The 12,774-nt window shown below is 43.2% G+C and overlaps 1 protein-coding gene across 1 annotated transcript in view; it reads left to right on the top strand.

Moving 5' to 3' along the window:
* LOC128519304 (low-density lipoprotein receptor-related protein 1B-like) overlaps positions 1 to 12,774 on the top strand; it is a gene marked incomplete at its 5' end in the record, with an annotated part of 288,531 nt that overhangs the window by 195,519 nt on the left and 80,238 nt on the right. The window contains 2 exons of the mRNA XM_053492987.1: positions 12,157 to 12,285; positions 12,618 to 12,740. Of these exons, the coding sequence (XP_053348962.1) occupies positions 12,157 to 12,285; positions 12,618 to 12,740 (252 nt within the window). The remainder of the gene's footprint in view (positions 1 to 12,156; positions 12,286 to 12,617; positions 12,741 to 12,774) is intronic.

Genomic DNA, 12,774 nt, shown 5'->3' with positions numbered 1-12,774 from the left:
TTACTATGTCCTATAGTAATTGATGAGGCTTTCTATAAGCAAATGCTACCGCTGCCATCTCTTGATAGCAGGGTGGCATGTTTTTTCAATATTATCAAGCGCTGTATTATAATAAGCAATTGGTTGCTTTATAGGACATTGTTGGTGAGTCAGAACCCCTGTGGCTAAACTGTGGCATCACTCGGGGGGATGGGGGGGCGTTGGTATCCAGTAGCAGAGAGAGAGAATGATCAGGAGCGAAACACTTACAGCCAGCAAAGGGTGTCGCGGTCTGACAGAACCAGGAAGTGCCGTTGTAAGGTAGGCTGCACACAACTTCACGTTGGTGAGGTCAATGATTCCCGAATGCACACAACCCAATCTCTTAATTCAAAAAAACCGAAGACCAGTTCAAAAACCATTGAATCCAATTGTGAGCACAAATACAAAAACAGTGGTCAAAAACGTAAGCAAGGTTCAAAGCCGGTAATCCAAATAGAGTGTAAGATAACGCGAAGACAAACAAGAAAACCGATAAACAGGCAGGGTCGTAACCGATAAACTGTGGCAAAACAAACGCGAGAATACAGGCATGAACGGCACAATAATCTGGCGCCAAGTGGGTGTCTTGCGGCGGCTTAAATACACACGGCTAAATAATCCAAAGCGGCAACAGGTGAGCTCGAGCCATGACTGAAGCGGCAAAAAACAAGAGGCGGTGCTGAGCTGGAACGGGAATGCCTTAGACTGCTTGCGGAGGAGCTTATGTTAAGGGCGAGATCTGGCGTGTCGTGACAGTCACAAATCCAGTCCAGAAAATTCTGTTTCTATGTTTTGAAGATGTGTGTCTAGATGTTCCTTTCAACATTCAGCCTAGATATTATACCTTCTGCTTACAGAGTTGCAACTTTTTTTTACTAACTTTATGTCCATTTTCAGCTAGCACTCTCAGGACTCTTAATTAATCTGCTTCACACTGTTCTTTAGTTGGACTACAAATCAATAAATCGTTACAGTACTGGATCAAAGTACTTTTGATATTTATCAAGGCCAGGTCTTGAGCTAGCGCTCGGTTAAATATTGACAGACTTTCACAGTATACCTGAGGTAAACGGTTATAGGTCAGCTGTGGTCCCTCTTATGCAAAAGTGAACAATTGTTTTTAGCAGTTCCTCCTCTAATGCTAATTCTTTTTCATTTATCTGCCCTACCATCTTAACTAACATTTGGGTGTGCAATGACAAGAATGTTACACAATCCCCCCTGAGGGTGTGTTGACAGTCATTTTCCCATCTCTGTGTGTGTGTTGCCCTCATCTATTCAAATTCAAATTTTATTTGTCACATACACAGTCATACACACTACGATATGCAGTAAGAAGCTTATTTTTAAAAACCTTTGACCTTGTGAAATATATACAGAAGGATTAGGGGTTGGTTCCCACCTAGTCACTTCGGCTACTTGTTTGACCATCAGTCCTAATTCTTTAGATTGTGTCTTTTACCCCACCAATAGAGAAATGTGAGGTGCCGTGTGAGGTACTTGATGCCAGTGTTTTATTTGCTCAGTCAGGTGTACATTGATGGCTGCTCCTGGAGCTCCTACAATTACTCCTTTACAATCATTTCCTAGTAACACATCAGTGACTAGGTTCTCGATCAGGTCTGACCAAAATTGTGCATATTCTTCATCTTGACTTTCTTGATCATAGTACATAGTACAGTGCAATGGCAAGGTTACTCTTTTGCAATCTGGTCGTTGTTGCATAATCCATTCTTCCCATAACCTCTGGCATGTTGAGCTCCTTTGCCTGTGCACAATAGCCAGTATACTGTATCCTGGTTGTTTTGTTTTTCAGTAATCTGTAAGAACAGATTCCCATCGTCACCTATTGTTATGTACAGTCCTTTAGTATTACATTGAATTCTTGCCTTAAGTTTACACAAGAAATCTTTCCTCAGCACATTAACTGGAGTAGTAGGTGAGAATAATAATGGTGCTGTATGTGTGGTGTAGTGGTGTCTTCTAATGTTATTATTTGGGGCTCTGTAAAGTGCAATACATGTGATAGTCCCAAAAAGCCTGTGGTTTGATTGTATTGCTTGGTCCACGTAATGTACAATGTTTGCCTGAAATGTGTCCTATGATAATGTATTCAGCCCCACCACTCCTTCTAGGGCTGTCTGGACTTCCTGACGCCTGCACTTTTTCAGCATCATTCGGAACAGGCTCTTACTTAAATTAAATTAAATTCAATTCAATTTTATTTGTATAGCGCTTTTAGCAATTTTCATTGCCGCAAAGCAGCTTTACACAGTCAAAAGAATTATTTAAGTTTGTATGAAATGTGAATTTGTATGAATCAAAATGGTCAGTTTGTCCCTGGTGAGCAAGCCGAGGGCGACAGTGGCAAGGAAAAACTCCCCGAGATGGTAATAGGAAGAAACCTTGAGAGGAACCAGACTAAACAGGGAACCCATCCTCATTTGGGTAAAACAGAAAGCAGTAAATGATCTGCATTTATACAGTGTGTAGGGTGGGAGACAGTTCAGCTATAATAGCTAATGTTAATTGATGTTAATATGGAGTCCAGGTAGTTATTGAAGACCCAGGTAGACTTGTAAGAAGTTCCAGTCCTGAACTATCGAACTGTCAAGTCCCCAGAGAAACAGTTGCCAACACCAGTCAAGGCCAGAACCATTTTCTAGGTAGAAAGAATCATCCCCAGACGCATCCCAGAGAGACACACGGGGCATCCATGTGACGAGATCTTCAGCCAGAAGCGGGGCACCAGGATGGGTCAGACAGGTCTGGAGGGCAAAGGGAGTCTGGATCACTGGCAGCTCAGGAACGACATGTGTAGCTCGACAGAGAGAGAGAGAAAGAGTGAAAGGGGGAGACAGGAGAAGAGAGGAAAGAGGAAAGAGAAAGAGGGGAAGAAAAAAGAAGAAGAGGAGAGATGGCAGTTAGGTATGGTCACAGTCACACAATGTATAATGTGAATGTATATTAACTGTAGAGTGCAAGCAGAGACTCCGGCAGGACTAACTATGACAGCATAACTAAAAGGGAGAGCCAGAAGGAAACACAAACATGAGGACTTCCTGACATGTAAAGCAAAAAAATCACCTCACCGTCAGCAAACCTGAGTGATCAATGAGAGTGAGGAAGACAGCATCCAAACATACCAGTTCACCATAATACTCTACGTCCATGAGTCCCCCAGATCTGCTCCTTTACCTATGGCAAATCTATTTATAAAAATGCTTGGCTAAATAAATAGGTTTTTAGCCTGGACTTAAACACTGAGACAGTATCTGAGTCCCGAATACTATTTGGAAGACTATTCCATAATTTTGGAGCTTTGTAAGAAAAAGCTCTGCCCCCAGCTGTATTTTTTATAATACGCGGTACTGACAAGCAGCCTGCATCCTTTGATCGAAGTAGGCATGGCGGATCATAAGACACTAGCAGTTCGCTCAGTTTAAATCTGTTTGATCCTAGGAGCCTGCGGTTTCTTCTCTCCACTTGGTCTGGAAATCACTGATGAAATTTATGGCGTTATCATCTTCTCCAAGTGTTACTTATTCCAGCTTTCCTGGATCCATTTTAGTAGGATAGGCTTTCCGCAGAGAATCCCATATCCTGTTTCTAAGTGGCCCAATTGCTAGGATGTCTCCTGTGTTATGTTCTGTAAGTGGTTTTAGACCGCTTCATCCAGTATTTCCATGTTTTTTACATTCCCAATTGTTTGTGCCAGAATAGCATTTACATATCCTAATGCTAGGATGTGTCCAGTGGTTTTCTCTTTAAGCTGTGTTATCCATCTTTGCGCTCCATTGCATAAATGTGGTAATTGGTTAGCCAGGCCTGTCATATCCATGAATGACCACAGCACATAATGGAACTGCCCTCCCTTCGAAACAAGTGGGTTCCCTTTCAAAGGCTACACTCGATGCTTTGTGAAAACGCTATGAGAACATCTTTCTGTGTTGCAGGTTGTGAAGCATGTGTGTATCAAACAGGCAAAATTTTGGCATATTTAACCTCGGTCAGGTGATGCCACCTGATGAAGCGCACCTGCAGGTTATAAATAGGAGTGAACTGGAAACTTTCCTCAGATCTTTTTGTCTTCAGAACCGCATTGTGATTGCCTGTCATGTGTGCAAGCGAATTAAAAAAACATTAACTTACCGATATGGTGGAGTTTGTTAGGAGATCCGTACCTCCACTCTTTCGGAGCGCGATTTTCACACCATGTGTGAAAATCAGGAAGTGTTTAACTCCCTGATATGGCGAGTTTCAAGCGAGATGTGTCTCTCCGTGTGATAAATCCATCGCAGAGAGGCGATCTCCACACTTACTGCCTCGATTAAAGTGCTTCATTCCTGGGGCTTAAAACAACGTGCATCCGGCAGAGCTGCAAGAGACGGATTTTCCTCCTTTCTTTTGCCTTTTCATTGGATCAGGAAATTCCTCCGTCCGCTTCTCAAGCGCACCCTAGCGATCGTGCATTCCTCCTTGATGCCCCTATCTCGTCGTCCGGCCTGTTTGCCGACGCCGTTAACTCGGTCGCCACTAGGTTCGTGAGGTGAAGTTATATGAACAAGCCTTCAGGAAATTCCTTCCCCACCGTGCTCAAGAGTCGGGACTGTTTGCCACCCAGTCTCGACCGGGTCTGACTCTCGCGAGGCGTGAAGCACACAAGGAGAGTGTTTTGAGCCGGGCACCCCCTCGTAAAGATTGGGGTGCGGCGCAATCCGCCTTAAAAAAGTTGGATCGGCATACTGTAAAAAATACATACATACTGAAAAAAATACTCTTTCCAGTTGTGTTGGACTAATGGCACTTAGTTGTTTAGCTCTCATACCTTTGGGCCTTCTGAACATGAGAGCATCTCAGTTGTGGCCAAGGGATTTCACTTTAGGGCCAATCCTCAATAAGGGTTACGCGCCAGGGGCTTCGTACCCTTTCTATGTGGTTCAGACACATGCACATGCTATTTTGTGTTGTCTTTACTTCTTATTAAACTCAGTACTCTTAAAACTGATCATGTGATTTGGTTATTTGTCTATTTTTTTACTTACATATGTGTGCACAACTGCAGGTGCATGTGAAGCATTTGTATCCAACACGTTTCAATCCTTCATTATGTGTGCTCGGGTCTCTGCCAAGTCCGGCACCTGGCGCCTTATCCTATGCTCGTGTCTCTGTCGGATCCGGCACCTGCCGCCTTATCTTGTCTATTCATCATACACATGACAGTTGATTATGAAAGAAGTACAGTTAATCACATTTTTTCCCATGTTCTTTGGGTACACACTGTACCCTGAGTATCACTACCAATCCCCTTACTGTTTATGTTTTATGACCTGTCTCATAGTCATCTGTTTTTCTTGTCTCACCTCTGAGTGAAACCCTTATGTATTATGCCCTGTCATACTCTGTTTGCGTTTCTTATCTCACCTGTAAGTAAACCCATTATGTTTTATGACTTATTATACTCTCTACCTACTTCTATATTCAATTTAATTTTATTTGTATAGCGCTTTTAACAATTGTCATTGTTGCAAAGAAGCTTTACGCAATTGAAAGAATTATTTAAGTTTGAATTGAATGTGAATGTGTATGAATCAAAATGGTCAAATAGTTACTGATGAACAAGCTGAGGGCGACAGTGGCAAGGAAAAACTCCCTGAGATGGAAATAGAAAGAAACCTTGAGAGGAACCGGACTTAACAGCAGACTTAACTCATTTGGGTAAAAATTAATCTGCATTCATACTGTGAGTTAGGTGGAAGGCAGTTCAGCGTAACAGTTGATGCTAATTGATGTTAATATGGAGTCCAGGTAGTAATTGGAGGCTCAAGTAGACTTGTAGGAAATTCCAGTCCTAAGCTATCGAGTGACTGCAGCAAAGTCAAGTCCTCAGAGAAACAGCTGTCAACACCAGTCGATGCCAGAACCTTCTTCATGGTAGAGTGAAACGGTCCCCAGACACCAGACGCATCCCAAAGAGACACACGGGGCATCCATGTGACAAAATCTCCAACCAGAAGCGGGGCATGAGGATGGGTCAAACAGGTCCAGAGGGCAGAGGGAGTCTGGATCACTGGCAGCTCAGGAACGACATGTGTAGCTCTACAGAGGAATGGAAAAATAGAGGGGGAGAGAGAACAGGAGAGGGGAGAGCAGAAGAGGAGAGATAATTTAATTCAATTCAATTTTATTTGTATAGCGCTTTTAACGATAAACATTGTCACAAAGCAGCTTTACACAATCAAAAGAATTAAGTTTGTATGAAATGTGAATGTGTATGAATCAAAATTATATGATTGTCCCTGATGAGCAAGCCGAGGACAACGGTGACAGTGGCAAGGAAAAACTCCCTGAGATGGTAATAGGAAGAAACCTTAAGAGGAACCAGACTCAACAGGGAACTCATCCTCATCTGGGTGAAAACAGATTGCAGGGATTGATGTGCATAATATTATGCGAGACTAGAAGTTCAGTATAAGAGGAGATGTGTACAATTAAAGTCCAGTTTGTTTCTGGAGGCTCAGGTAGACTGTAAGAAATTCCAGTCCTGAACTATTGAGCGACTAAAGTCACAGGTCCTCAGAGAACAACTGTCTGCATCAGTGGAGGACAGGACCACTTTCATGGAAAAGTGGAGCCATCCCCAGTTACCACACGCATCCCAGGCAGACCACACGGGGCATCCATGTGATGAGATCTCCAACCAGAAGCAGGACTCCAGAACGAGTTAGACAGGTCCAGAGAGCAGAGGAGGTCTGAATCACTGGCAGCTCAGGAGCGACATGTACAGAGATAGGTAGAAAAAAAAAGAGAGAGAGAGGAGAAAGCAGAAGAGGAGAAAGCAAAAGGGATGGAGAGATGGCAGTTAGGTATGGTCACAGTCGAACAATGTATAAGGTGAATGTATATTTAGTAGGTCCATGAGTCCCCCAGATCGTCTCGGGTTACTTTGCTGTAACCCTGTTCCCTGAAAAAGCGGGAACGAGATGCTAACATCATCTGATGAAGCGCACCTGCAGGTTATAAATAGGAGTGAACCAGAAACATTCCTCAGATCAATTTTGTCTAAAAGGACGTCCAGTTACGCAAGCAGTGTGGAATTGGAGCGCAGCATCTCGTTCCTGCTTGTAACAGGGTTACAGCAAAATAACCCAAGATGTTCCCTTTCAAAAGCTACACTCGATGCTGCGTGAAAAAGCTATGGGAGCAAGAAAACCAACGCCGCCACACTGCAAGTGTCTGGACCCCCAAGGTTTTGGAGCGTGTGCGCACAAAGGCCAAGGAGGTCTCAGAGCTAGCTCTGGGAGGCTGACTCGAGGACCCGTGAGCCCGGAGTAGCATGAACATCCAGAATATAAAATCTGACAAATGTGTGCAAAGAGGATCAACACTTGCTTCAGGGGAACACCTCTTGCCAGCGCAATAGATGAGGCAATCCCCCTAGTCGAATGAGCCCTGATTCCTAGAGGCGAAGTGAGACCACGCACCTCATAGGCTAGGGCAATACTACATACAACATTTGTGTAGTGGCGGCCGTCCCCCGGTTGCGGTCTCCGTAACATGAAAAGCTGCTCTGACTTAAGCCACTGGCAAGGGTGGTGGACGTAAATCTGAAGAGCACGTACTAGGCACAGTAAGTGAAGTCTTTCCTGCTCCGGAGCTGTAAAAGGCGGAGGACAGAATGCTTCGGGAACAACTGGGTGCATGGTTGAGAATGAAACTTTCGGAAGATAGTGAGGATTGAGGATGCATAATAGCTTTGTCCAGCCCAGGGAGAAAATTTAGGCAGAATGGAGAGACTCACAAAGCCTGCAGATCTCCAATTCTCTTCAGAGAAGTAACGGCCATGAGAAAAACCATCTTAAGACTCAGAAACCTAACAGGTGCTGACTCTAGTGGTTCAAAAGGGGTGTCAATCAGACCTTCAAGCACAATAGATAAGTCCCCAGAAGGGACAGTGGCTCTAGTGGGCGGCCTCAACCATTTAGCTCCACAAATAAAATAAAACGGGCAACTAAAGGGTGCTTTCCCACAGAAAACCCATCAGTTAGAACATGACAAGTCAGAATTGCAGCTATACACGTTTTGAGAGAAGTAGGACATAAGCCCGAGGACAACTTTTCTTGGAGAAACCCCAGCACTGAAACGATTCGGACAGTGAACTGGGTCTACATGTTTTGCCTTGCACCAACTTTCAAATACACTCTATTTGAGGGCATAAGTTCTTCTAGAGGAGGGAGCCCTAGCATTTAAAATAGTTTCAATTACACTGGCTGGTTAAGACTGGTATCTCTTAATTGGCCGCGATCAGTGCTCCAGAGCTCGGACCGGAGATGAATTAGTGTCCCCTGCGCCTGAGACAGAAGATTCCTTCTCACTGTAATCAACAACGGTGAGCCGTCGAGGAGAGTTATTAGATCTAAGAACCACACTCTGGTCGGCCAATGGGGCGCTATCAGTAAGAGGCGCAAACCCTGTTGACGACCCTCACCAAGACTCTCGGGAGCAGAGCTATCGGGAAAAACGCACAAAGGCATAATCTGGGTCACGTACGGGCTAAGGCGTCCAGACCCATGGGAGCTGGAAAAGTCAGAGAGTAGTAAAGGGGACATTTTTTGTTTCTTGTGAGGCAAAGAGGTCCACCTCTGCTACATGAAATCTCTCCCAGATTGTCTGACTACTTCGGGGTAGGGTTTTCATTTCCCATGTGTCAGAGCTTGACTGGACAGCAATTCTGCTCCCACATTCATATGCCCTGGAATGTAAATCGCCCTGAGGGACAGGAACTTGTCCTGTGCCCAAAGCAGAACCTGGTGCGCTAGCTTATTCAAGCGGCGCGAGCGCAGTCCGCCCTGGCGATTAATATATGAGACTACCAGAGTGTTGTCCACCCGCACTAGGACATGGTAGCCTCTCAACTGCTGGAGGAAGTGCTTTAGGGCCAGAAATAGAGCCATCATTTCGAGGCAATTGATATGCCCCGCGAGCAGATGACCTCTCCAGCTTCCTGGGGCTGAACGGCCATCTAAGACCACACCCCAGCCCATGAGGGAAGCGTTAGCATAAGAGTGGAGAGATACATTGATCTAGTTACACTAAGAGCTTTTCTATATTCTCTTCTTTTATCCTTTTTGAAATACTAACAATTAAGTTTGATACCATTTACTGTTTTAAAATGTGCGTGTGATCATTATACCAGAGAGCAAGTTTCTTATCTCTAATAATTTTCCTTTTAACTGGAGCTACATTATTTAAGGTATAATGGAATGTAAATATTCAGTCACCTGAACGAGTTCTTTGGAGTCAGACTGCGATCCAATTAAAGTTGGTAACTCGGGGAGATTACTGATAAAGCTTTGTGTAATAGTTGATGTAAATGTGCGTTTAATGCGGTAGCGCGGCGCTGTGCGTACGTTATTACTATGACACACTTTAATTGAGACTCTCAGATAACTTCAGATAGTGGAATTGCAAATAATTTTTTATACCTAATCCAAAGAATAGATAAATTACACGAAAAGAAATAGACTAATGATAAGACGGATATCTTCTCCGTCAGAGTGCTCACTAACACAAACACCTATCAATTAAAATTATCACTAACAATGGAGGAGGAATGTTTAAACATCCTGCACTTTACACACTGAACAAGCTAGTTACTGTATTATCCATTATATTCGGAGTTTATTTGTTTCAAGGTAAATTCCGTTTGTTTTTTTTAGACGAAGGAACTCGTGCATTCTTCAAAAAGCGCAAAAAACAAAAAAAAGGTGAAGCGCAATAGTATAAAAAGGTAAAAACTTGTTGCCATTAATATTATTACTGTAAAAACTAAAAAGCTGTATAAATTGAACACTGATACAAACGCGAAACTTTTGCAGCAACGATACAAGAACAGGAAGTTACGTCTATATTTTATTTCACCAAGATTAATATTATGTAGATTAATATTATCATATTGTTACATTGCTGCATACACAAGTGTGTGTGTGTGTGTGTGTGTGTGTGTATATATATTTATTTATTTTATTTTAATTTTTTCTCCCCGATTTTCTTCCTATTTTTCGTCGTGTCCAATTCCTCCGCGTTACTAGGAGCTCCCACATTAAGCTACTGCACCTCAGTCAGGAGGGCCGAAGACTATCACGTGTTTCCACAACACACTCAGGGGACAGCGCTATCCGCTCCTTCCGCTTACATGAGCTCACAGATGCCCCTGGTTGGCTGTAGAGCTATGCTTAACACTAGAAGCGCCACGCCAGTGTGACCTACTAATAACGCGGTTCAGCGGTCATTTGACCGCCTATTGTTTTGAATGGGAAGCTGCTGCTAACACACAATGATCGCTAGATGGCGCTTTCACCCAAAGCAAATAGTTTAGCTCCAAGATCAACTTGCACTTGGACAATGCGCCATTAATTTCTGCGTTGATAATCAGCGATATCTTTTTTTTTCATATTCAACTGAGAAAACCTACTACATGGTCTCTAAGGGGACAAACGAAGAGGGAAAAAACGGCAGAAAAAAAACAAGTCATGTTTTGCATTGTAACCCAAAGTTTTTGGCATGACTTTTTTCTGCTGTTTTTTCCTCGTCCTTTGTCCATCTAGGGGCTTCGTACTATAACAAAAAGGAAAGCTCTACTTAATTTTATATCGTATGTAGAAATTATCGCTAAAACAATATTAAATTTGAATAAATTAGATCTACCACAGCAGATAATAAACTATGCTATGTCATAACCGAAGCAAACACCACGATTATGCCTCGTTTCGTTCAGTGTTGCTAGGCAACGGACCACGCGCCTAATCGACGGGAACGTGGTTCACTTGGCCGCGGTGTATTATAAACCTGCAGACCTTTTCACTGCTTATGTTCATGTAATAAAAGCGAGGGAAATATGGAAGTGATGTGTGGCCACTGAATGAGAACTAAATCAAAGATTTCGGTAACTACACTAAGTGTAACATCTGCATAGTGACACTAAACAGCTGAACAACTTCACTTTTCCGTTTACCTCTGAGAAAAAAAAGCTGTATTTTGTGTGTTTATATTTAAAATGTTTATAAAAGTACACGAAGTAGGCGCGCACACACACACACACACACCTCCTCGGTCAACATCTAATCACTGTCGATATGCAAATGAGTCAAGACGTAGCCTAACGTGGTGTCGTGTCGGATTTCAGCGGTCACGGAGTGGAAAGACTTTAAAGCAGTTGCAGCATTTTTTTCAGTTACAACAAGCACAGCGATGAGTCCACGTTGTTTCACTGGTTATGACATAGTGACACTAAACAGCAACTTCACTTTTCCGTTTACCTCTGAGAAAAAAAAACTGTATTTTGTTTGTTTATATTCAGAGTAACACCTTCCAACCACCTCTCATAGTCTATTGTTAGTTTTAATGATTTGGCTGAAACTAATTATCACTACATAAGTACCCCAACACCATTGATTATGAGTTTTAGCTGAAACTAATTCTATACATGCAACAGAAAATGTAGATGCAGATTCCAAATGTATAAAGATGCATGATATATATATATATATATATATATATATATATGTTCAGCATGTTGCTGAGAGAAATGAGAATCGCAGGTTGGAAAAGGCAGGAAACGGCATGACCGGCGCACAGCTGTCAGCGATTTCATGTAGCTTTATACTGGCTTTTACTGGTGCGATTTTAAAAATGTAAGCATACAGGGTGATTAAGCTCACAGAACTAGGAAAAGTTTGATCGAGTGTGAAGTATTTTTTTTTTTCCCCCATTGCGGTCAAATGACCGCTGCTTGGCGCTTCAAGTATTAATGTGGAAGCACTGAATACCTCTCATCCCTCCCCTGAGAGAAATCGGCCAATCAGCTCTCTCTAGATCTCCGGCTGCGAAAGGAACTCGCGATCTCTGGAAGATAGAGTGAGCACTTTACCACTGCGCCACTCAAAGGCTTATACAAATATATTTTACTAAAATATGCTTCCATATGTGTTAACCAGTAAGTGAGTCACTCAGCATGTGAGTCACTGAGTCAGTAAGTGAGCCTTTACTTTACTGAGTGAGTGGGTGAGTGGATCATCATGTCAGTGAGTGAATTTATAATTCACTGGTCCCCCTTTTCTCTGTGCCCCTCTGTAGGTGCAGTGTCGTGTGCACCTGGGGCGTTTCGCTGCCCCGAGACGTATATGTGTGTGTCGAGACGATGGGTGTGTGATGGCGAGAGGGACTGTCCTGATGGTAGTGATGAACTCGCAACAGCTGGCTGTGGTAACACACACACACACAAACACACACACACACACACACACACACACACACACACACACGTGAACGCACGAACACATACGAGCATATGAGTTTGTTAGTGCAACATCGCTTCAGTGTCAGTGCTATTAGTGATAATAGAATTATACATAAATCACTGACTCTACCTGTCTGTCTCTCTTCTTGTCTGTCCTGTCTGTTCTCTCCCCCTGTCTGCCTCTTTTCCTGTCTGTCTGTCTCTCTGTCTGCTTCTTTTACTGTCTCTTTTGTTGTCTGTTCACTTTCCCTGTCTGTCTCTGTCTCTTCCCATCTCTTTCCCTGTCTCTGTCCCTCAGCTCTGAATCTTACATGCTCTGATGAGGCGTATCGGTGTAGTAATGGAGACTGCATCCCGCAGCGTTTTGTGTGTGACCGTGATGATGACTGCAGTGACGGGTCTGATGAGTCTCTCCAGTGCAGTTAGTGTCCTTAAATTACCTTGCATTTTATTCT

This window comes from Clarias gariepinus, chromosome 3 (assembly GCF_024256425.1).
Source record: "Clarias gariepinus isolate MV-2021 ecotype Netherlands chromosome 3, CGAR_prim_01v2, whole genome shotgun sequence".
In the NCBI taxonomy this organism is placed as follows: Eukaryota; Metazoa; Chordata; class Actinopteri; order Siluriformes; family Clariidae; genus Clarias; species Clarias gariepinus.
The sequence above is the reverse complement of the archived record's forward strand: the minus strand, read 5'-3'. Positions and strand labels throughout refer to the sequence as shown.